Raw genomic sequence first — 25,315 nt, 5'->3', positions numbered from 1 at the left:
TTACAGTTTACAATCTTGTAAATACATATTATAGATTCATTTTTCCTTTCAAATTAATAATTCTATAAACTAAACCCCTATTTCTTCTATTATTTTTTCTCTCTATCAACAGTTAGAAGCACACGAATTTAATTACAGCATTTTGTTGTTCTTTTCGTTTTGTTTAGTTTGTTGTTATTGTTGTGTTCTGCTTTCGTTACGTTTCTTGCGCCGCCTGTCATCGTGTATCTTTGTATCTGATGGGTGCGCATAGTCGTTTTTAGTTATTATTGTTATTATTTCTCCAGTTCTACGTATGTACGTGTACCGTATACCGCTCAGATATTGAAATTTATCACCGCTATTTGGTTTGAAATAATTGTCTAGTGACTCGCTGACTTGCACAGTTCGATAAATGTATTTCCACGAATGTATCTGGGAAGCAGGCACAGCAATAGATACAGATACATATAAATGTATCACTGCGACTGCCACATTCACGTATCTCATTCGCATGTATTATTTTCTATATCTTTGGCCAGGCATCTTATTATAATTTTAATTACAAGCTGTTATGAGGCCACGTTAATTGCTTCCGTTTACGAAATTGTATCTCAGTTCGACTCGACTAGATATATGTATCTATCTATCTTGCGAATATGTCAGCTAATTAGAGGAGGGAAGCTGGGTGAAAATGGAGATTTCCATATCCACCTGATGGCCACAATTAGCCAAAAGCTGGACTCTCTTTGGCCGCTTTTGTGGGCCAGCTGATGAGATGCGCTGCTTTCTCGGCCATTTGCTGCAACTCACATAAAAATCAGCAACAAACTTGCCCTGGCCCCATAAAAAATTGCGAACAAAAAATACATATAAGAGAGAGAGAACAACAGAATGGCATGGAATAAAATTTATATGAATAACAAAAAGCAGCAGTAGCAACAACAACAACAAGAGTTTACAGCCCTGGCTTAAGGCTACACAGGGAAAAATAATTGAAGATTTTTCTGTTATTATTTAGATCTTAAAAAACCACTCTGAAGTTTTTTTTAGATATTATAATTTAAAGTCTTAAGACTTATTAGCTTCCCTAAGAAATTATTAAACCCATTAACTAATAGAAAATTTAAAAATATATTTAACTGTTAGGTTTTTAATCAGTTTTTTTCAACTTCTAAAAAGAAAATTTCTAAAGAAAAGCTGGTTTAAACTGTTGTTCAAAGGATATAAATATCTTATATCTTAATATATCTCTTAGTCTTATCAACATCCATAAATAATTTTTACATTTATTAAGCAAAAATTAATTATTAACTTTTTAATCAGTTTTATAGACTTTTAAAACCGTTCATATTAAAGAAAAGCTAGCCTGAATTATTTTCTAATAGATATAAATATCTTTTATCTTAAATCTTATATCTTATGTCTTATGAACATCCATAAATAATTATTGAACTTCTTAGGTAATTGAAAACTTCTATACATATGTATTAAAATTTTCAAAAATTTATAAAAAATTTGAAAAAAATTCATATTAAAGAACAGATAGCTTAAACTATTTCCCAAAGTATATAAAATGCAAAAACAGGGCTTCTCTTTAAAGTCAAAAAAAATGTAAAACCCTTTCCATAAAACCTCCTAAAGAAATTTAGGTAAACTTTTTATTATAAGCTAAAAATTTCAAGCTCCAACTTAATTTCCAGTGTATAGTAAAGTGCCCTAGAATGCATCTCGGGTTCAGCGGGCAGGTCGAGTTTGTTGCAACATCCAAGTAAAGAAGTTGCAGCATGCGTCCGGCATTAAAATTGTGTTTATGCGTGTTTGGTAATTTTATAAAAGTTAAATTAGTTTTAAGACCATAAATTCAGCGCACTCTCGCTGCCTCTCAGTATTTTCCCCCATGGCCCCAAGTCTCTGCCATTTTAACTTTTATTACTTTTAATATAAAAACAAAAAAAACGAAAGCAAAAAAAGAAGGCCAGGTCTAGAAGCCGGCCAGCTGTAGTAAAAATGCACGCGGTCATAAAAAGTTGCAGGAGGAGGCATCATCTATATCTACCATCGACATCGGGCTGGGGGGAGTCCCCGGGATTGGTATGTTGCAGCAACATCGTAAAATAATTTCTTGCTCTGCGGTCTCCGGTCTCCGGTCTCCGGTTTGGCCGCAACATTGTTGCTTCATTTATTCGCATTATTATTACATTTTAATGATTAATTCTAATTATATGCGACTTGAAATAAGGCCGCCGAATGAGAAATGCTCTGACTGTGGAAGGCCAATAAAAAAAAATGGCAAAGTAGAGTGGCTTTGTTTTTTTTTATTGTTTGTTTCGGCCGTGTGGCGCCCCAGGGAGGCGACTCCTTGTAGTGGGGCATTAAAAAATTGGTGCTGTTAATTGTGGTAGTTATTTTGCTGTTTTGCCATTTGGCCATTTCACAATTTTACCATTTCTGTGGCACCACAACTTTTCACATTGCTCCGGTTGCCTCTTGCAACAATGTTGCATCCAAGTTGGATGCCTTTGCCGCATTCTAGCATTTTTACGAGGCGTTCTTTGTTTTTTTTCAGTTTTGTTTAGTTTTTTTATATCACTTACTTAGTTGATTAAGGGCGTGGCCGATGGGCCAGATATGTTTAGATTTCGTCTTTGTATCGGTGCAAAGAGTGGGTTTACTTTTTACGACCCAAAAGAAAGGTGATCGAAATGGTTTTCGGAAAAAGGGAATATTAAATGGGTTCGAGGTAATCCGCTTACGACATTAGCTCCTAAAAAAATAATCACACTTTGATCACAAATGAATTATTGCTAGAGTTATATTAGGATTTAATATGCTCTTATTTATACATTTTTAATGATATGAATTAATGATTTAGAAGAGATTTTAGTAAGCAAGTTTTAAAAGGAGTTTAGGGAAAAAGTTTTCAACAAAGAAAATGTTATTTAGTTTTTATTAATCGTTAAGGCTTAAGTACAAACCGATTTATTTTATTAATATATTTCGAACAAATAAATTTTATGGAACAAATATTTATACTAATATTTTGCTTATAATTTGAATTTATTTATATATTTCAAACTCTTTTGTTCATTTCAAATTAAAATAGATTTCTAAAAGCCTGCTTAGACACTCCTAGAATTTTACTTTTAAAATATTTATAACTTTTTAAAACTTATATTATTGTGGAGTTCTGTAACTAGTTAAGTTTTTTTCATTTAAGTTTTTTTTAACTACCTTTACTCCTTCACTTTGTTAAGTGAAATCTCTCTAATATCTTAAACAAAATGTTGTTCTAAATATGGTGTTTTATTTCCCAGACCTTGAGGTGATATAAAGATACCACCGCATCGATTTTCCAGACAAACCCCCATTCCCCTTAATTCCCTTTTGGCCAAATGTTTGTTATTTTATAACGTCAACGCGTTTTGCTCACAGAGAAGGCCCCCATAAACTGTTTGTAATAAAATATATTGTGCAATATTTTGTGCTATAGTTATATAGACACTCGTATACATTTTATATATATATAAACATATATATACATATATATATATTTATACTTGGATATATATATAGAATGCCATACCATTGCTTATCGCCTTTATAGGTAGAATGTAATTTCGTTTTATGCGCAGTTTTGTCAACGGCTTTTGTGGGTTAGAAACGGGGAAAACCAAGGGCAAGAAGCCATAAAACTTTATGCATTTTGTTAGAAATATAAATAATAATTATCTTTCGACTTGTATTGGATTTTCAACCCCGCAAAGCAACGCAAACAGAAATTCAAATACAAATATTATATATACAGAGGCTTCCTAGCTTCGTTTTGAACTGTGGCAAGCAATAGCAATAATGTTATTAATGTTATTGTTATAATAATAATTCGAAATCCGTAACTTTTGCCATTTTATTAATGGGTCGAACGTGTGTGTATGAGACTTGCGTTGTTGTTCCACAGTTTCTTCATTTTGTGTGTGTGTTTTTATATTTTTTTGTTTCCACAATTTGGTATCATTACATTAACTCTATGTAGGCTGTTTGATGTCGTAATAGGAAAACACACACACGCTTGGAGATGGAGATACATATTTACCCACGTTTCTATTTAGACAATAATTTTTTAAGTTTTTTGAAAATGAAAAAAGAAAAAAACGCTAGAGCGGTAAATATTTAATCAACTCGATGGCAAAACTAGACACAAGGCAAATATAACTCAGTAGAGAGGGGTAAGTGAGATAGGCCGTCGTCATCTCTGTGCCATTTACAATATTTACCCGACTGTTTTTAACTTATTATTTATTTGCATCTCATATTTATTTTAACGCTTTCAATTGCCAGTCCAGCTTTTAAGTGTTTTTATTTAGTTAAGTCGCTTTGTCTAGCTGCCAATGGAAATTTTTCCATTCTGTCGCAAAAGCGTAGAGCTAATTATGTAGGTTTTTATTTTGAAAGGGGAATTTTTCCTTAAGATTTCTTTTGTTGTTGCCTCCCCTCCCCCATAATAAATCGAGCACATAAATATAAAATATAAGTACTGCCTCAAGTATAAGTAATTGCATATAAAATTTAATGCGGCCGAAAATGATGCGAAAACTATTTGAGGCATTTTCTCAGAGGGAATTTATTTCATAAGCGCATAAATATAAATTCAAGCGAAAAACTAAATGCAATAAAAATGCGAAACAGCCGAAATACATATTTAAAATAACAAACCAATTGCGCACAAGTAATAATTTATCAAATATATATATATATATATGGGGAAAGAAAATCGAATTGGGGGTCTCCCCTTCCCCCCTCTTGGAAAATTTATTGGGCCACGTATTTTCGCTTGTACTTTTGCTGGCCAAAAGGTAGCGACGAAGCTGGTCTAGAAAACTTTTGTGGCCAAGAGAACCGCAACTGCAGGTACAAATATATAGAGGCACTGGGAAAATTGTTAAGGAAAAACTATAGGAAATAGATTTGGAGATAGTTAAGTCTTTGAAATAAGCAAAAAAAAACTTTAAGATACTTATGTATCTTTTAAATATTTGTCAACTTTAAGTCTTGAGCTTAAACTCTGAAGTTGTTATGAAAAGTCTGTAAAAGTATTTAAGGAAAAAATATGGGAAATAGATTTGGAGATAGATATTCCTTTGATAAATGCAATAAAAACTTAAAGATACTTATGTATCTTTTAAATTTTTGTCAACTTCAAGTCTTGAGATTTAACTCTGAAGTTTTTTTTAAAAAGTGTAAAAATATTAAAATAAAAATATGGGGAATAGATTTGGAGATAGTTAAGTCTGTGAAAAATGTAATAAATACTTAAAGATACATATGTATCTATTAAATATTTGTAAACTTCAAGCCTTGATTTTTAATTCAGAAGTTTTATTTAGAAAAGGCTTTGAAAAGGTTCTAGTTATATTTAATTTATAATACATTTTAGATTATTCTTCTCAGTGTTTTAGCTACAGATTCAGATACAGATACATTTGAAAACTTTTATCCACAAAACAAATCGCACAAAAATCGAAACGTGCTGGACCCAAGCTCGTCGTCGTTGTCTCTGCCTCACCTCTTGGCCATATTTTAGTTTCTTTTTCTTTATTTTTTTTAAGTTCAAGCCATGTCCTGCGTTTCTTGGCTGCCAACTGCGGATGGTGGATGCCGTATGCCGTATGGCGTATGGATAATAATTTCTGAATTCCTGCTCATTTTGATTGCCCCTAATAACTGAGTAGAGTTGCCGCCTCTGCTCTCTGCTCCGTTGACTTCCTCCTCGACTTCTTCAACTTCCCCTCGAGTGTGCGTGTCTCTTGGCCAGGAGAACAACTCTAACTCTAAGACACACACCACACACACAACTCGTTCTGTATCTGTATCTGTATCTGTCTCTGGGGGTCTGCATTATTATTTTTACAAATATTTTATTCCAATGCCATATATTTTATTTTGCCGCTTCTTCTTGGCCGCCCCTCTCGTTCGCATCGTGTTTCTTTTATTTTATTGCATTGTTTATGCAGTCGAAAGTAAATTATGTTTATTTTTTTTTTTGCCAGCAGAAGTCGAAGTTGTGAAATGCAACTGAAGAAAGACAAGTTGTCTTGGCTTCAAGAAGCATACAAAGCACTGAGAAAAATGTATATAAAATACAAATAAATATACGAAGATAGGGAGATTTTTTAAAAGTTATTTATAAGCTTTTAAAATCTTAACTGATTATTGACAAATATGAATTAAATTTTGAAAATTCATGAGGAACTTTGTTAAATTATCATTTGAGTATCATAAATATAATATTATGATATTACTCAAATTAAATACATACATATTTAACTTACAATTTATATTTATTCTTATCTTTTTCTACTAGAAAAAATATCAAGAAATATAACACCTTTTCATGTAGGTTTAAAAATAATTATTCTTGACTAATGAACATTAAGAAAAAATCTTATAAAACATCAAATAATTGTACCAAAATATGCAAATATTTGTTAAACAAATTTATAAGATTTTAAAATTCTTGCTGGATATCAAATAAATATTAATAAATTTGCTATATTTTATAGTATTTCTGCCTGTCATTAAAGTATTCATTTTTAACATCAAATTGTTCTTTATTTTGTACTTTTAACTAGAAAGTAGTTGTAGAAATATATCACAATCATATGTATTCATATGTTTCATGATTTCTGACTATATGAACTCTGACAAAAGGGGAATATTTTTTAACAAATTATAAGTTTTTAAAAACATTTTTGATTGTCAAAAAATGTGTATAAATTAGCTAAGAATCCTTTCTTATTTTACAAATTTTCTTCCCATGTTTCTACTAGCTTGGATTTCTTATATGTTTCGGGGAATATATATTTCCTTATTTCTGCATTTTTAAGGGTATCCATCAGTTCGTCCTTGGTCACTTCTTAGCTCCTTTGGAGCTACTCAAAATTTTTGTTGTTTGTTTGTTCGCTGTCATTTCAGAAGTTATTATGCCAGTTGTTGGCGGCTCTTTCTGTTGATTGTGGCCACCGGTACAGTTGGCCGAGTTATTGTTTTTACCTACAACCGGCCTCCTGCCACGGGCAAACACACACACTTTCGGTATGTGTGTGTGTGTGTGCCACATTTTGAACAATTGCTTTGCATATTTTATTGCTAAATAATAAATGCCTATTAAGTTAATTGGCAAATTAGGCAACAAACAACGCAGAGAGGCGAGTGCAGCAAACTGGCAAATGGAATTGCAGCCGAACTGCGCTCAACATTTTAATTGAGTGTGCCCTGAGCAGCAGGAGGAGAAGAAAAGCCTGCAAAAAACAAGGACATGGGTAGGACTACAAAAAAAAAAAAAAATGATTGTCCATTTGTTGCATGCCTTAAAGTTTAATGAGGCGACCATTACGCGCCATTTGCATATGGCAACTGTGAAAAGTTTAGGAACAAAATCGATTGAATTGCACCCACTCACCGCAAGGAGAAGCTATATAATATCCCCTTCGATTTTCCTCATATATTCATATATATATAATTTTAGCTTTTCAGCTCAGTCTTTTTATTATTTTTTTGGGGAGGAATGACGGGGCAGAAAAGCGCGTGTCTGGCAGCGCCAAACAAGCAAACACAATTAAATGTTATGCAGATGCAATCTAAAATGTCATTATATCAAATTCATTAATCCCTCCCCCACCGACCAGCCTGGCAGCACAACAAATATGCCCCACAGCGTAGATACACATACTACAGATGCAGATGCAGATACAGATACTTAGGCCGGGCCCAAAGGCAGGCAAGGCTGAGGCACAGGCAGGGGCAGGGGCAGTGCCCCAGCAACATTGCAACTGCAACTGCAACAGCGTCATCTGTCCCTGCACTCGATTCAGTATTTTTTTTTACCCTTTTCTTACACAGGGAGAAATTTAGGATAAATATATCTGATCTAGTTTTTCTTTACAAAATGTAATTCTTTTGTACTATAATTGGTTCAAAAAAATATTATGCTGTCTTAAGTAGATTTAAATTTAATAATTTTTGACTGCTGCCTTACGTGTTTTTAATATTATAATTTTTATCTTCATGGTCTCCATTTTACTTATAAAAAAAAATATAAATAACTAAATAATAAATGTTTATTAATCCTATAGAAATTTTTTAATTGAAATAACCACAAAATAATATTTTTTCAAATGTATATTTTGGAATTCTCTTTAAAAGTATCAAAAAGGCTTTAGAATATCGGAGATATCCTTATTAAAATTGATTTATTATACATTTCTAACTATATAAATTAACTGCTTTTTGTTTTAATGAAATTCTGACAATTATTTAATGCAATTTAGTAAAATTTTCTTTAAAATATGTTCTTATAAAGGTAAAGAAAAGTTTAATTGACATAAAAATAACTTAATGTTTTATAGTTTCCTAACTCTTCTTGGTTCCAATTTTATTTCTCAGTGCATTTCTTTCCTCCTAAGCTGTACACACACACACACACACAGTGACGACCCATGTTCATATGGTTTTTTAATAATTATTATTTTTTGCATAGAGAACTGAAGAGTGGCAAAGGAATGGGGCGAGCTTGCGATTAAAATCGCTGCATGCACCGCTCGTGAATATTTTAACGTCAGTCAATCAAATGGCTTAAAAATGCTTTGTCATAGCAGCCCATCCCCCTCTGCCGGTGCTCCCTCTCTCTCCCTCCCCCTGGGTGCACCTTTGTACCCTTTAGATACTCATACTTCTTTGGGTTGGTAGGAAAAGGGGGCAGATACAGATACGGATTGAGAGATACGGATGTGGCATACACTCACACTCATACTCATTCTCCACATTTCGCATGTGCATGTAAAATCGTCTTTGATTCGATTTCGTTTGATTTGATTAATCGTGCGACGTCACTGCCGCCGTCTGATAATGAGATAGCAGCGGCGACTTGCACGCAATTAAGCCAAATTGAAGCCAGTCGCTGGCGGTCTAGAAATAAAGATATATATACAAATATATATTTAAAATTCCGTGTATATATTTACACTGAAAAATGGTGTGCAAACTTAAGTTTACAACGCTTAAGCTGATTGTTTATATTAATATAAATGGCTGTATATAAAGGCACACAACCAGCAATGTGTGTGTGTGTGAGAAATAATAATAAAAAAAAATTATTCCATTCATCGTCATAAACTTCAATTTTCGAAAATCATTTCCTTAGCAGCTGCGCATTAAAAAAATATATATATATACAGAAAGCTGAAAAATAAAGAAACAGCAACAATAAAACTGAATAAAATGAATTAAGGTACGTCACAGTGGGCATGATTTGTAATATTCTACACAGATATTGTAAATCAGATAGTTCAGAGCTGAATTACTAGCAAAAAAGTTATTTCCTGCTGATTGATGTCCAAGCAAAAGCACAAATTAAGCAAATATGTCGAATATGTTTGTCCAGAAATGAGAGTAAATAAATGTTGTCACTTTCGGATAGACACACATACACCCTGCAATTGGAGAGAGTTGAGTATTTGTCAACTGAAGTGGCATTCTCAGTGGGTTTTCTTTACTCTCCAGAGAATAGTAAATATACACAAATCGATTTATTTTAATTACATTATGGCATCTATAAACCTCTTTTTTAAAGACATAAAAAGACTGTTTTATTACTGCTTTTAATTCTGGAGAAATGAGTGCTGCTTTGGTTGTATCTGCTTATAAAATACAACCAATAAATATATATATACAATAAATGTTAGCTTATTTTTATGCCCTTGCAGGGTATTCTAATTTTAATCAAAAGCTTGTAACAATGTGAATTAATCATTTCCGAACCCATAAATCATATATATTCTTGATTAGCATCGAAAGGCGAATCGATCTAGCCATCTTCGGCAAAGAATTTTTTTTTTTTAATTTTTTCAAATATTTTAAGGGGTTTTATCATTAAAATTGTGTACGAAAATTTGTTAAAAAATTCAATTTTTTTGAAATATTATTTCGAGTAAGCAGATTTATTAATATAATAAAAACTAACATAGGAAAGCTTTCCGAATTTAAATTAATGGGTTTTTTGCTGAGTTATGAGTTTTTCAAATTTTGATTCTTCGAAAAAATTGTCTTATAAAAATATCGATAAATATCGAATCAAAGAAAACGAATATTTTGAGCTTAATTATGATCAATTTTCTATAAGATCCTCTAAACCAATTGGTAACTGCAAAAGTATATAAGCTACCACTTCCCCAAGTTAATTTCCTTTTTGTTAACTTACAATTTTCTTACATTTCTTTTCACAATTTCTATAAATTACCCCACTGTGCTCAGCTTGCTCAGTTTTTGCCCTTTGCACATCGTTAAGGAATATTATAAATTACTACAACAACAACAGCAGCAACCGCAGCAGCAGCAGCAGCAGCAACAACAATAAGAAGAAAAACAATAACAGCAAGACCAAGTCGAGTTTCTTGAAATATTTATTTTATATTACTTTTTTTCGTTTTATTTTTATTTCCCTTTTTTCTCTCACTTAACTTCACTTCCCGGACGATGGACAGGGGCGCGGTCTAAATTAAAGAATATTTTTATTTTTTATTTTTGCCATCGTCTTGAGTCTTCTTTCTTTCTTATTATTTTATTCACATTTTTTTTTTGTTCTTATTTTATTTATTATATGTATTTGCTGTTGCTGCAGACCCCGTCTTCATTTAAAGTGCGGTTTCTTGTCTCTCTCCATATATATTCATTATTATGGCCGCGACGGCGACGCTTGCTACACATAACTTCAACTTTGTATCTGTATCTTTGTATCTGCGAGTGTGGATTCGTGGGGCACACTGAGGCGAACCATTTATTGATTCAAGAACTTTATATTCTTGGGGGTTAAATAATGTTTATCAAGCTTCGATATGAAGTGAAATCATAAATATATTTATATATAATATAAGAATTGGTATTAAAATATATTTTAAAGGTTTTTTAAAATATAAAAACAAAACAATTATATTAATCTTTAAGGTTAAAAAAAAACTAGCTTAAAATATTGCTTAAATGAACTTTTTCCTTGAAGAACTTTTCCAACCAAATTATCCTTCAGAAATTCTTCTCAATAAAAATCCAACAAAAAAGGGTTACCATTCTTATAACACCCCCTTTCTCTCTGTGTAGTGGCTGTGTGTGTGTGCCATGTATTTAAGGAAAAAGAATGATGCAAAGACGATAAAATATAATTTCGGCTTTATATTTTATTTTAATGATGAAAAATGTTGAAACTTTATTACGAACTCATAAAAAATTTAAACGTAGGTACACACGCACACACACACACACAGCAGGGGGTAGAAAGGGGAGGGAGAGATAACTTCTTCTTGGTCTTCGCTTTTCCTTTGCCTCTTTTTTCCTTTTATTTTTCCATCTTCTTTGTGTGCGCCCTCATAAATAACAAACACACACACAAAATGCGCTGTGAACAATGTTAAATGTTATAAAAATCCAAAACGTATTTATTTTTATTGCACAATGCAGCTTGGAGGGTTTTCGTGGCTGCTTCATAAAGTATCTCGAAGATACAGATACAGCGAACTCACACACACACACAGCAGCTGTCGCAGCGGAACAACCATAATTAAAGAAAGCGCAGCAAGGTGTGAAAATACATGTCATAAGATACAAATGTATCTAATTGAATGAAAGCGACGTAGCAAGCGATTTGCTTCAAACACGCACTCTGGGTTTTCCCCCTCCCTTCGTTGCCGCTTAGTAGAGCGTGCGAATGTATTGCATCTCATTGTCCGTCAATTTGTCCGTTTGTCCGTCAGTTTGAACGCGGCGAACGAAGCTTGCGGCAAACGCATCAAAGTCAAAGTCAACGGCTCTGCGAATTTTGATTTTCACATTTTTAGGGGGCTTTTCATTAAGAACAAAGGGGGTATATTAGCTAATATCAACAGGTTGGATATCTTTTAAGAATAAAATGTAAATTAAAAGAATTTAATTAAACTTAAAACGTAATTTAATGACAATATTTTGGTACCTATAAACAATTTCTGAAATTGATTTCAATAAATGTTTATTAGCTCTTTATTTAATGGTACTTGTCTTGATAAGTATTTCAACGCTATCTCTAAATCATTATTTATGCCTTAGTGCTTAATTTAAACATTTAGTCGCAAATTAATTGACAGTTTTTCAAGTCATTTTTGATAGTAAATCTTATCAAAAATTTGACCTAAAGACATTACTTTGAAGGTTAAAATATGTAGAAGTTTTTTAAGGATTAATAATTTTATGGGATATGAAATAACTGAAATATTTTAAAGAAAATTTTAATATTTTATTCATTAATTTTTAGTCTTATAAATAAAATATATAGTAATATTTTTTAAGGAATTTTTAATATATTTAATGTATTTTGGAGTCTAAGGAGTGTATTGCCATATCGGTTTCTGATTTCTTATATTTTTTTTTGGCTTTCCTCTGGTGCTGTGTTATGAGCTTTCGTGTTGCGGCAGGTTATGGCCCGCCACAAGCACACGACCACACACACAACGTCACTCATTCACCCACAGATACAAAACAGCAAAACACACACTCACAGATACAAATGCGGAGAACATTCACCCACAGATACAAAACGGCACACACAATAGCCAAAAGCGAGGTGCGATGCGTCGACAACAGCTGTTGAGAATGACGATGACATGACGATGACGACGGCGACCACAAGTATCTGAGTATCTCAGTCTCAGTATTCGCGTATCTGAGTACCAGAGAATGCCAAAAGGAGTATCTTTAGGGCCTTAAAGTAAGCTAATCGCCAAGGTTAATACCTGAGACTAACCTGCTAATTAGTTTCTATGGATTTCAGGAACTATTCTCTTAAATAATAATTCTCAAATATATTTTAAAAGAATTTTCATTATTATTTTGTTGTAAGGGATTAAAGAATCCAATTGTTCAGCTTATCAATCATTTTACTGATGTTTTTTTGGAGTACTCTTGATCGAACTTCTGGGGTTACCCAATCCTTATCGAGGCTATCTTATCGATGCATTGTCGCAATGACGACTCGACAGAAATTCGAAACTCTATCGATTTCTGATCACGTGCGTGCTCTATAAATAAAGAAAGCCAGCCGGGTTGGCCATCGGGCAAATTATTGTAAATAAATAAATGCAATTATAAAAATTGCCGCCGCTGACTCAGTCGTTGTCTTTTAATAAATTACAAAACAAAACAACAAAAAATAAAACTCAATGAAGAGAGAAAAAAAGAAGACAACAAATTATATGTATCTGCCTTCCTCTGTCCGCTCGACTGCATTTTTAATTAATTTATTTTCGTTCGATATAAATTGCGGGAGGGGGAGGGAGGGGGTGGGGAAGAAGGCGTGCTTGCACAAAGACAAAAGCCAAGACAAACTTGTATCTGAAAGATACTCATGCACATGAGATTCCTCCTCCTTCTCTCCGGCAAACGGCTGATGAAGCTGATCTTTGTTGTGTCGGCAAACTGAAATGCAGCTCCGTTGCCATTTATTTATTTATTTAATACTTTTTTCTTTTTGTTTTTTTTGTTCGTATTGTGCCGCTCGTTTGATTAATCGTTCGCTTATTGTAAATATTTGTCTTTAGTTTGTTGCCTCCCAGCAAAGTCCCAAGTCCTTCAATCCTCTTGCTCTTTTCCAGCGGATGTATCTCCACCTTCTTTACATTTTTTTTTGATTTTTTGTTTGCTTTGTATGTTTGAAACTCCTTGAGATTTGGTTCTTTGTGTTTATGAAAAGTCGACAGTTTGAGGTTTGTCAAGGAGCGGTCTTTCGTACTTTTTCCTTTTTATTTAAAATGCAAAAAGGCACAGGTCTGAGTGTAGGATTAAAGTATTCACACTCGGAGCGGGATCTAATCCGGGCTCATCAATAATTGATTGAGAGCCAGCATTTCCATTATGGCTTATAGAAACGGCCAAGTGCATGCCCCACATCAATTAGGAGGACGATCTCCTGCTCTCGCTAATTCGATGGTGTCTCCTCCATCATTCATGCACTTACACCTTCCCTTTTTTGCACTGCCTCTCTGCTCTCTTTCTTCTTTGGCCTTTTTACTGCTGATTTACAGAGTTAAAGCACTGAGAAAAATAATATGTGTAGTATAAGATACAAAAAGAATCTGTTGGATATCAGTTATTTCAAGTTATTTGAGAATATCTTACTGGAGCCAGAGCTTAAAATTCATTGTTCTTAGAGGAAACATTTCAAAAACTGTTTCAATTGTTGTAAAAATATTTTGTAAACTATTATTTAGTGAATTTTTAAATTGTTCTTAAAAGAAACATTTCAAAAACTGTTTCCATTGTTGTAAAAATATTAATGTGAAGTATGTACAAATTTATAAATTTTGTAAACTATTATTTAGTGAATTTTTAAATTGTTCTTAGAGGGAAAATTTCAAAAACTGTTTCAATTGTTGTAAAAATATTATTCTGGTTTATGTACAAATTTATAAATTATTTTGTGAATTTTTAAAGACAAATTCAACTTTTTCAAGTTGAGAAATCTCTTTAAAGTTCACTACCAGCTTTTAAAATAATTGCAACTAATCTTCCTTGCAACTTATACTTTTTCCTAGATTCAAAACTTAAATTCCATATTTTTTTGTTAAGAAGACTCCTCTTTTAAGAAGACTCCTCTTAAGAATTGTTTAAAATTGTTATAAAAATGTTATTTTGAGGAACAGAAGAAGAATAAGAATACATTTTGAGCTCTATTAATATTATATTATATTAAGATTATATTATATAATTCCTCAAGCATTTCTGGCTACTGAAAAAATACTAGTAATCTTTTAGAAACCTTATCCTTTTCCCTATTTAATTTCCTAAAAAAAATCTAAAAATATTTAATATTAAAATTTTTAGAATTCCTCCTCGTGTGCCGTGTAACAGCTTCATTCCTTTTGCTAATCCTGACCGCACCTTCCTTGCCGCACTCCATCAAGAATGTATGTATCTTTGCAGTGCTTTTGCCGCTCCCTTTGCAGCAACTTTGTTATATTTTATACGGTAATTTATAATAAGTTTCTTTTTTTATTCATATGTATATATTTTTCACGCACCTTTTTGCCTTAGTTCCCAGCTCTCTTAGCTCCTGACCCCCTCTAGTTACTGTGTGTGTGTAAGTGTGTGTGTTTTCCCCTGCCACACAACCCACGCACTCCAAAGATGTACCAGAACCCAAGGCACCGGAGTAAGATACTCAGCAGGCCGCAAGTTTTTCCCCCCTCCGATTTATATTTGAGTTGAGAATGGGAATGGGAAAGGAGTCCGGCTCTGACTTACAACTAATGCAATATAATAAATTTATACAGGGTTACAAATAAATGTGGGCAGACCTCTCTCACTCTTTCTGGCACCGGTGTTGTGTGCGTTTGAGTTGAAAAATAAATAAATAAATATTTTTAGAAGGATACATGAGATTGAAAACCCTTCTGCAGTCTCCTTCCTTGAATGTATCTCCACTCGTATTTCTCGTTTCCTGCCTGCTTTTTGTTGATCTCAGAGGGGGGGCTAGTAGTAGGCTTTCGTTTTCGGTTTCGGGTTATTTATCAGCATAAATTATTTATGCCGCATTATGGGCATAAAAATAAATAAAATAAATGAAGCTGGGACCAAAACTAAATCCGATTAGAAAATGCCAAAAGGAGGCGCAGTAAAGACCCACCACTCCATAGATACAAATTTATTTTTATAGATTAATCAACGAATTACTTGTGCAGCTGTTTTTGCCGCAATCCCATTTCCATTTCCATTTTCCACATCGTATACGATTTATTTGGCTTTGCAATAAAAACGAGAGAATTTTCCGCCAAGTATTTTGAAAAATATAAACATAAAAATCGTTTTGCCTTAATGGCTTTTTCTGTATTTAATTAAATGTTTATGCCATGCATTTAAAACTAAATCGACCACGGTCGAATCTCTAGCTACATATATCTATATATCTATAGATCTGTATCTTTGTATCTGTGTATCTGTTGTATCCAAAGTATCTGTGTATCTGTCTGTTTTGCATCTTAATGGGCAAGATTTAAGTTGGCGCTGTAAAAACTACTTGGGGAGTACTTGAATGGCCCGCTTGTGTATTCTCCATGTGCGGATCGGTTCAGTACGGTACGGATCGGTGCGCATATATAAAATATGACTGAATAATATAAAACAGAAGGCGATACATCAAAGCGGATTATACAATTTATTTCTGCTTTTATTTCTACCCGCTTCTCAGTTGGGGATTCATTTCATTTTTCTTCTTCTCTCTCATTTGGGTTTCTTTTGTATTCTTTGGCTTCGGGGTTTGTTTGTCTGTTCTGAAAATATATTTCTTCATTTTTATTTTATTTATTTACTTTCTACGAAGATGTTGTATACAAAAGAAAAAATATAAAATGTGGAATGTGTAAATGCAACAGATGCAGCGCTCTAAGATTCAAAATGTATCTAGGGGATACACAGACGCACACACACATGCTGAGCCACATAATAAATTGTATTATTTATATTATTTTATTCTATTCAACCCCCGACGGTGTGTTAATCCCCGGGAAGTCCAAAACCCACCAGATACAATAAGTGTATCTTGAAGATATTTTCTCTGTCGCTGCTGGCGTCGCAGCCGGCGCACAGCGGAAGCGTCAGAGGGCATTCTCAGCCTGAGTCTGAGTGACGAGTGTAATGACTTTTGTCGATTGGGTTAAGTGGCTTGTTGGCTTCCTTTGCTCGCACTCACACGGATTCTCACACATACACACTAACACACCGGCAGGGCCATCAAAAACACTCGAAAAAATTAATGGGTAATTTATAATTTTTTATGAAACTCTAAATTTAAGAGAGAATTTTCTGAAATTAAGTGAATTTTAATTGAGTTCTATTATTATTATAATTTTAGTTGGAAGCTTATTAGGATGTGAAGGAGTCATTTCCGACCCTATAAATCATATATATTCTTGATCAGCATCAACAGCCGAATCGATCTACGCATGTACGGGAAAAAAATAAAATTTTAATTTTTTTTCCAAATTTTTTAAGGGTTAAATTACATCATTCCAATTTTGAAAAATTGATAAAAATTTTAATTTGTTTAAATTTTTAATTGAGTATGCAGATTTATGAACCTCATAAAAACTAACATAGAACAGCTTTCCGAATTAAAATTAATGCTTTTTTGGCGGAGTTATGAGATTTTTGAACTTTGATTTTGTCGAAAAAATTGTCATATAAAAATATCGATAAAAATTGATTTAAAAAAGACGAATATTATATTTAGTTATGATCAATTTCCTATTCGATAGTATAAGTCAATTCCAAACTCAAAGGAACACAAATTTCAGATTCCTAAAGTTAGTTTTCTTTATTTTAAAATAAGGATATTTATCTATATATTATCTAGCCTAAAAAACTTGGTATATCCAACTTAGAAAAATTGTTAAAAAATCTCTTGAAACTCTTTTCATTTTGAATTTAATGAACAGCTACAATTTATACTTTCCCGAAATAGACGAATACTATTTTATATGTTATTCTTCCATATAATTATTTATTTATATTTGCAACTTTAATTTATCGTAAAAATCCATGTAAAATTTCTCTCCGTGCATTGTTCGAGATGCGAGATTCCTTTTTGAGTTGCATCTTTTTCAATTTTTATGCATGCCACTCGCTCCCTTTTTTTCTTGATTCTTCACCTTTTTTTTCTGTATTTTGTTGAAGTAGTTTGAATGTGGCACGTTTAGCTGCTGACTGTGCCCCCTCCTGCACTCCCTTTATCTTTTACTCTGTGGTAATTTGTCTACAGCAGATACTCTTCTTTTTTTTTTGTGGCAGTTTGGGTTGCAGTTTTTGCCTCATCGAGAAAAATAAAGAAGGTAAGCGACACACGCTAATCATGAGTGTGAGACTCTCGGAGATTCTGTTCCTTTTTTTTCCTCTGTTGACTACCCGATTTACACTCCCTTTTTTCCACGATGCGGTTTGGCCCTCATCTGCGGACTAATTGAGTGGGAAAGTGGCAAGGAAATCGAAAGGGAAAACTCTGCGGGGATGAGGGATTGATTACATATATTGATTGTGTTGATCAATCAGCGGAACATTGTTGGAGTTGAATTTTTACAAATGCAAAGACGGGATAAAGGTTGTTCCAAAGGGAATAAAGGGTTTTTAAATTTATATTTCCCCTGAAAATATTCTTTAAATACTTATTTTTGTGTTTAATATTTGGTAGACAAGTCTCTAAATATTTTTTTAGTGATAGTTTCTTAGGAAAATTAAATTAAAATATCTTATGAGTGAAACCTTCTCTGAAATCCATAACTTCTCGAAACGTAATCCTTTTAAAACCCCTTTTTCCTTCAAATTCTCACTTTAAACTCACTAATTTTCTCATTAAACTTTTATTCTCTTAAAAATGTGTATTTTTTAAAGTAAATTTCACCTCCAAATGAGTTTTAATCGCTTTGTTGTATATAATAAAAAAAAAGAACTTCCTCTGCGCCCACGCTCCGCAAAAAGTTCAGTGAACTGATCGTGAAGCGAGAGAGAGAGAGAGGAAACCAATAATAATATACAACCTCTAATGATGCACACACTCGTACAAACATCTAAATGCGTTGGCAATAAAATATGAAAAACAACAACAAAAATAATGCGTAAAGAAGAATATAATAAAAAAAACAACAAAAAATGATTTTCAACAAAAGGCAAAGGCAGACAAATAAAAGTGCAATTAATCACCAGAAAGCAAAAAGGCCCCCAAGAAGACTGAGAACCAGAACTCGAAGGAGACTGAGACTGTGGACCAAGACTGACACTTATCGGCTTTATCTGCTTATATGAAAAAGGAAAGACAGGGAAATAAAATCAGCTCAGACAATTAAAAAAAAATACAAAAAAATGCACTGAGATGAATATATATTTTAAGGGATTTTCATATATAATAAATATGTCATATAGTAATCTCCTTAAATATTGCTTTTAAAACTTGTTTAGTTTTATCTTGTCAAGTTTATTTTTTAATTTTCCCTTCTATATTTCTCACTGTGCACATATAAATGTTTAAAAATTATAAATATTAAAGAAGCGATTACTTTTGCCTTGGCCAGGATGGGATAAATATATATTTTTAGGGATTTTAATATAGATATAATATAACTTAAAGAAACCTCTTTGAAGATAGCTCTCAAAAGTTGGTAAGTCTTATCTTGTCAAGTTTATTATTTAATTTTCTCTTCTATATTTCTCACTGTGCACATATAAATGTTTTAAAATTATAAATATTAAAGAAGCGATTCCTTTTGCCTTGGCAAAGGATGTCGGCTGTCAATATTTGATTTTTATATATGTATATGGCATTTTTGCCTTGATGCCCGGCGATCGCGCAGCCAAACGAAAAATGCATTAATTTTTAATAATAAATGAAATGTGTGAATAAACGTGAAGGAGGAGTAGGAACTGAAAAGGGGGAAAAGCAGGCGGAGAACAATCGGAAAGGCAAACAGCAGGAAAGCATAAACACTAACACCAAGGCAAACAAACAAAGATGCCAAAGATACAACGGATTGCCGGATTCAAATGCAGATGCTCATAGATGCAGATGCATTTTTCCAAAGAATTTCTAAGCACATAAAAAGCAAGGTAAACGGTCAGTTGGGGAAATATTTAAAAAAGCATAAAAACAAAATATTTATTGAAAAGAGACGCTAACGAGCAAACGCTGGGAAAGTGGGGGGAAAACCATCGGCTTTTGGAAAATTGACCATATGAGCAGGCTAATGCAGTATCTTCTTGTCTCTCCTTTTCCCCCCTTTGGGCTATTTGATTAATGCACTCAAAAGCGACAATAAACACGGGACATGGAGAAAAGAGAAGAATCTGGGCGGAGAATTGTCCAAGAAGAATCCAGCAGAAGGAGTCTCTCGCTTCCAGACAAACAAATATGGCATTCCAATTGATCGGAGACTGGAATTAAGGGGGGGTTCTCGGGGGTAGGAATCGGAGATTGGAATATGGAACCTCTCAATGGGGAAAGAGTTCTTTGGGTTCTTCGACGTCTATTGGATAAATAAATACACATTTTTTATTAAAGTGCGAACTCTGCGGTGAGTTCTGCGATGCTAATGCAGAACTTGCGAACCGGTCGCTAATTTTACTCCTCGCTAAGGAGTGGGACACTCAAAGAAAATGTTTCTTCTATAAATATAAAGAAAGGTTTCATAGATATTGAATTTCAAGGATTTTTAAAATAAAACATGCCCCAAAAATGAATTATTATAACTCTTTTTATATTACAAATTACAAATTTCCATATATTTGCTATGCCTTTGAGGCATATTTAGTTTTTAAAATCTTCTAAACAACACGTTTTATATAAAAAGTATACCCTGATTATATAATTTAATGTACTTTTAAAGGTAATTTCATGATGAACTTATTTCTTTTTTTAAAGTAAACTAAAAATTCTGAATTTTAAATTGATATATTTTTACCCTTCTAGGGTATTATAATTTTAGTCAGTAACTTGCAAACCAATGAAGGAGTCATTTCCGACCATATAAATCATATATATTCTTGATCAGCATCATCAGCCAAGTCGATCTAGCCATCTCCGGCAGAAAAAAAGAATCCGAAATTTTTTCACAATTTTATAAGGGTTAAAATTAAAACAAAAATTGATAAAAATTTTAATTTTATTAAATTTTATAAAAAGAATGCAGATTTATTAACCTTTTTAAAAACTAAGATAGGACGGTTTTCCGAATTAAAATTAATACTTTTTTGGCTGAGTTATGAATTTTTTAAACTCTGATTATTTGAAAAAAATTGCCAAAAAAAAAAAACAAAGAATGCAAATATTTTAAGCTTAATTATAATCAATTGACGTTTTCATCCTATAATTCATTGTCTTTATTTTTGTTTAATATATATATTCAGTTTCCGAAATTAACTGAAAAAAACCTATTTACTGACTTAGTAATGCTTGAAACAAATCCTCTATAGTTAATAATTTAAATTAAAAATAAAAAGTATTAATTTTTTATTATATATCCCCAATAAATACCCATATTTTCCCCCGTGTCTCGATCTCATTTGCTTTTGGCCTAATTGAAGCACACTTAGGGAACCACAGCAAAGATACAAAAATACTTCATAGAACGAAATCGACCGCAAAAATTCTGGAATTTCAATCACCTTTCGGTCACCAAACCATGGCGTTCCGTTCCAGTGACTGCTCCAAGGGAAGCGGGTATCAGAAATCAGGGAATTTGGAATGGGGGAAACTCCTCTGACCATTTGGGAAAATATGCGGCAGAGATCTCTTTGAATGAGAAAACAAGAAAAAAAAAAGATCAGCAGAAAAAAAGGGGAAACGGAACAATGTGCGACGTGGAGCACGTGAGAGCTGTCAATCATTCCAGGGAGGAGGTGGGGAAGTCACAGCTCCGCGTTCCGCTCATTGTGTGTGACGTCACGAGGCAGGGCGAAAGAATTTCTGCGGTCGAGGCGAAACAATCTTGCAGATACCCGAAAGGCGCGCGCGAATCGTGAATCAAAACAAAACCGCGGAAAAAGATCGTCGTGCGAAGGTAGCACAAGAGAGCAGTTGAGAGAGAGAGAGAGAGAGAGAGGGATTGATTGTGAGAGAGAAGCAGCGCTGTTGCAGCGCAGCAGCAGCGAGAGAAAGCGAGGTCTAATTGATCCCCTATACTCTTTATTTTAAAGTTAAAGAGAGGGGATCTTGGCACTTAACTCTTAAATTAAATTTTTTGAGAGAAAAAATAGGAAAAAATAATACAGAATTGATAAATCTCTTTGTATAAATTAATATTTGCTAATCTTAGAAGGCCATATATTTGGCTAATGATTTTTTTTTTTTCACTTTACTGGACATTTATTTGGACACTTTGGTCATTTATCAAGTGAGGAAAAATTAATAAATTAAATGCTAGATAAAATCTTGAATATTTGAAAAATTTGAATAATCTATTATCATATTCAATATTAATTTGCTTTTTAAAATTCTGAAATATGTGTTATATCATTGGAAACATGAAATTTAATGTTTTAATTCACTTCAAGAAATATATTATTTTAAGAAAGTAAATGTAAATTCTCTTAAAATATATTATTTTAAGGATGGTATTGTTATAAGATAACTAAGGTAGGACTTCTACAGAAAGTCATTTTTAGGTTCCAATATTATTAATAAAGTCCTTCAATCCTTGTATTAAATATATATCCAGCTACATCTTAAGGGTTTCCAACAAGAATAAGAGGAAATAGATCTTATATCTTAGTGATCTTATATCTTATGAAAATAATGGTTTCACAAATATTTTACCTATTGTATGGATATAAATATTATATAAAAATATATTTCCTAATAACATATCCTCAATTATCCCTTAAAAATACCATTCAAATGTCCCTTTAACTAATATAAAATATATTCAATAGTTAAATCTCCACTCACCCTTTCTTCCTCTCGTATCATTTCGGCAATGCCCGGCTTGATCTCCATGTCATCGGCCAGCGAGGATCCACCGCCGGATCCCGTTACCCCGGCTCCACCCACACCACCGCCGCCATGATGATGCGGCGGTGGTGGCGGAAGACGTGGTTCGGCAGATGGACCACCGCCAAGGCCACTCAATTCCATGGCCGCAGCCATGGCAGCGGCAGAGGGACCCAGGGGAAAGCGAGAATCACCCGCTGGCGATGGCGGATGATGGCCACTGGCCGAACTCTGGGCGGGATGTGGGGCAGGTGGCGGTGCATGATGATGCGGTAGCAGAGGCAGAGGCAGCGAATGCTGCTGCTGACCGGGCTGCTGCTGCTGGGGACTCTGCGAATGGGGACGCGAGGATCGTGACAGTGGTCCCGGTGTGGCTGCCGGCGAGGGCATGTCCAGAGCATGGATAGTGGACTCCAGACGGCGGGAACCCGATCCACTGCTACTGCTCATGGGTGGAGGTTTGGGTGGCGGCGTCATCAGGGAACAATCCCGTTGCCGCTCCCGCTCCTTCTGCTCCAGTTCCATCCGTTCGGCGGCTATCAGGCTGCTCAAAGGACTCGGCGGAGCTGGAGCATTAAAGATCGTATCCGCCGATGGCCAACGTCTTTTCCTTACATTCCTGCCCTGCTGTCGCTCCAAGGGGGAGAGCCTTAGCTCGGCGGGATCCCAATCTGTGCGGGATTTCTTCTCTGGCTGCATAAAGGCTAGCAGCTCTTCGGCATCTCGCTCGGATTCATTTCTGGACTGATTTCCTCCCCCACCACCTCCTCCTGTGGAGGCACCACTTTCCTTGGGCGAGGAAATCCTTTCCGAGGCTGCTGCTGCCGCAGCGGTGGCTGCCTCCATGTGGGTCACATCCGCCAGACCGCGTACCTTTAGCATTTCGGCAATCCTGAGCAAAGGTCCTATCTGATCCTGACTCACATTGATCTCGCCGCGATACATAAACTCCACAATGGCCTTGAGATCCGACCAATTGACATCCCGCATGATCACAATGGGATGCTGGCAGGGAGTCTCCGCCAGAAGGGTTTGGAAGTAGGGAGAGCAGGCGGAGAGTACCATTTTGTGGGCCTTCATGGAGCGACCATCACAGGCCAAGGTCACATCCACAAAGCACTCGTTCTGCAGCAGCTGATCGAAAATGGTGGTCAGGTTGGACTGATAGTTGTTCCAACGCAGGCAAAACTGCTGCGAACTGGAGCTGGGTGAGGCCACCGAGGAGCTACGTCCCTGGGGTGAGCTCACCGGAGAAGATCCTCCCAGGCCACCGCCTGTAGAGTCCTTTTCCTCCTCTTTGGAAATTCCCCCTGCTCCCGGGGAAGTCCGATCCTCGGTCTTAATGTTCTTCTCCTCTTGACTTGGTGAACTGCGATTACTCTTTGGTGATCCTGTACCAGAACTTGCTCCTTTGCCTGTGCCACCGCTGCGTTGTCTTTGTGTTACTTGTGACTGTTCCGGTGCCACAACCACATCCGTTTCCGCCTGCGTCGACGCCATATTGATTGCTGATCGTTGCTCGTTACACGCTACTCGCTGATCCGTTTACTCGTTGATTGTTGATCGTTAAACGCGACTCGCTTTACATAGCGATACGGTTAAAACAAAAAAAAACGTAACAAAAACGAGAAATCGCGACAATTACGACGCTCAACTGAGAGTGGGCATGTACATGTGTATGTGTGTGTGTGTGTGTTCGTTACGTTGACGTTGACGTTTCGCGCACTACGTGACCATTTGGCAATTAGCCTCGCCTCCAGTACGTTACGTTTACGTTTTACGTTTTACGTTCTTTTTAGTTTCAGTTGCAGTTCGTCTCGTTCGTCTCTCACTTCGGTTGCCTCGTCGTCGTCGTTCTGTTGCCGTTCTGGTTCTGGTTCTGTTTCTGTATGAATATGGTTATTGGCCAACAAACAGGGCCAAAAGTCTTCTCAGCACGAGCGTCTGAATTAGACTGAAATCGTTTTGCACATTTTGATACGGAAAAACTCAAAACAAACTTAACACACGACGACGACGACGGCTGGCGATGGCCACGACGATGGCGCTTGCTGTGTGTGTGTGTGTGTGTGGGAAAAGCTAAAGGGGGATCCGGGGTTGTGGCTGTGGATGTTGCCACTGCCACTGCCACTGCTGCCTGCTGCTGCAGTAGTTGTTATTGTTGTTGTTGTTGCTCTCAGGCTGGCCTGCGACTGAGTTCGCGACGAAGTTGCGAATAGTTCGCGAATTGCGAGCTTCTCCGCCGCCGCTGCCGGCGTCGCAAAAGGAAAAGCGACAGAGAAAGAGATAGAGGCACAAGCAGAGACAGAGACAAGCGAACGAGAGGCAGAGGCAGAGGCAGAGACAGAACAGAACAGAACAGAGACAGAGGCGACTGAGAGGCCCAGGCAGCGTTGGGCGCCAAAAAACGCCGGCTAACGGTAAACGGTTACGGCCGCATTCCGTTGCGTTGCGTTGCGTTGTTGCATTGCGTTTCTCTTCGGCTTTTCTACTCGTCCTCGTCCTCGTCCTCGTCCTCGCACTTCGTTTTCGTTCTCGTACTCGTCCTCGTTCTCGGCCTCTCGTTGCAACCCCCAAAATGGGCATGTTTTTTGGCGCAACACACCGAACAGGATGCGACGCGTCGGCTGCAAGTTGCAAGAGGCACCCACACGTATGCACGTTTGTGTGCGTGCGAGGAAACGGAAGTTGGCCCGAAAATGCAGAGGCGCCGCCAAACTGCAAAGAGCGAGCGAGCTTAGTTTTAGGCCTAGTGTTTTTCGGACTCGTAGGCGTTGGGTGGGAGAGTGGGTGGAG

The 25,315-nt window shown here is 35.3% G+C and overlaps 1 protein-coding gene across 4 annotated transcripts in view; it reads right to left on the bottom strand.

The window, feature by feature from the left end:
* Positions 1-24,736, bottom strand: part of bab1 (bric a brac 1) — a 77,988-nt gene extending 53,252 nt beyond the window's left edge. For 3 of the 4 annotated variants that reach the window (XM_086829781.1, XM_086829783.1, XM_086829782.1), the window contains exon 1: positions 22,478-24,730. In XM_086829781.1, the coding sequence (XP_086685907.1) occupies positions 22,478-24,019 (1,542 nt within the window). In that variant the 5' untranslated portion in view covers positions 24,020-24,730. Of the gene's footprint in view, positions 1-22,477 lie in introns of all 4 variants that reach the window. The other variant, XM_086829784.1, reaches the window with a different exon arrangement.
* Between the last annotated feature and the right edge of the window lie 579 nt (positions 24,737-25,315).

Source organism: Drosophila serrata, unplaced genomic scaffold, assembly GCF_035046125.1.
Source record: "Drosophila serrata isolate PLE 108 unplaced genomic scaffold, ASM3504612v1 contig_217, whole genome shotgun sequence".
Taxonomy (NCBI): Eukaryota; Metazoa; Arthropoda; class Insecta; order Diptera; family Drosophilidae; genus Drosophila; species Drosophila serrata.
Note: the sequence above shows the minus strand (reverse complement) of the source record. Positions and strands in the feature narration are given on the sequence as shown.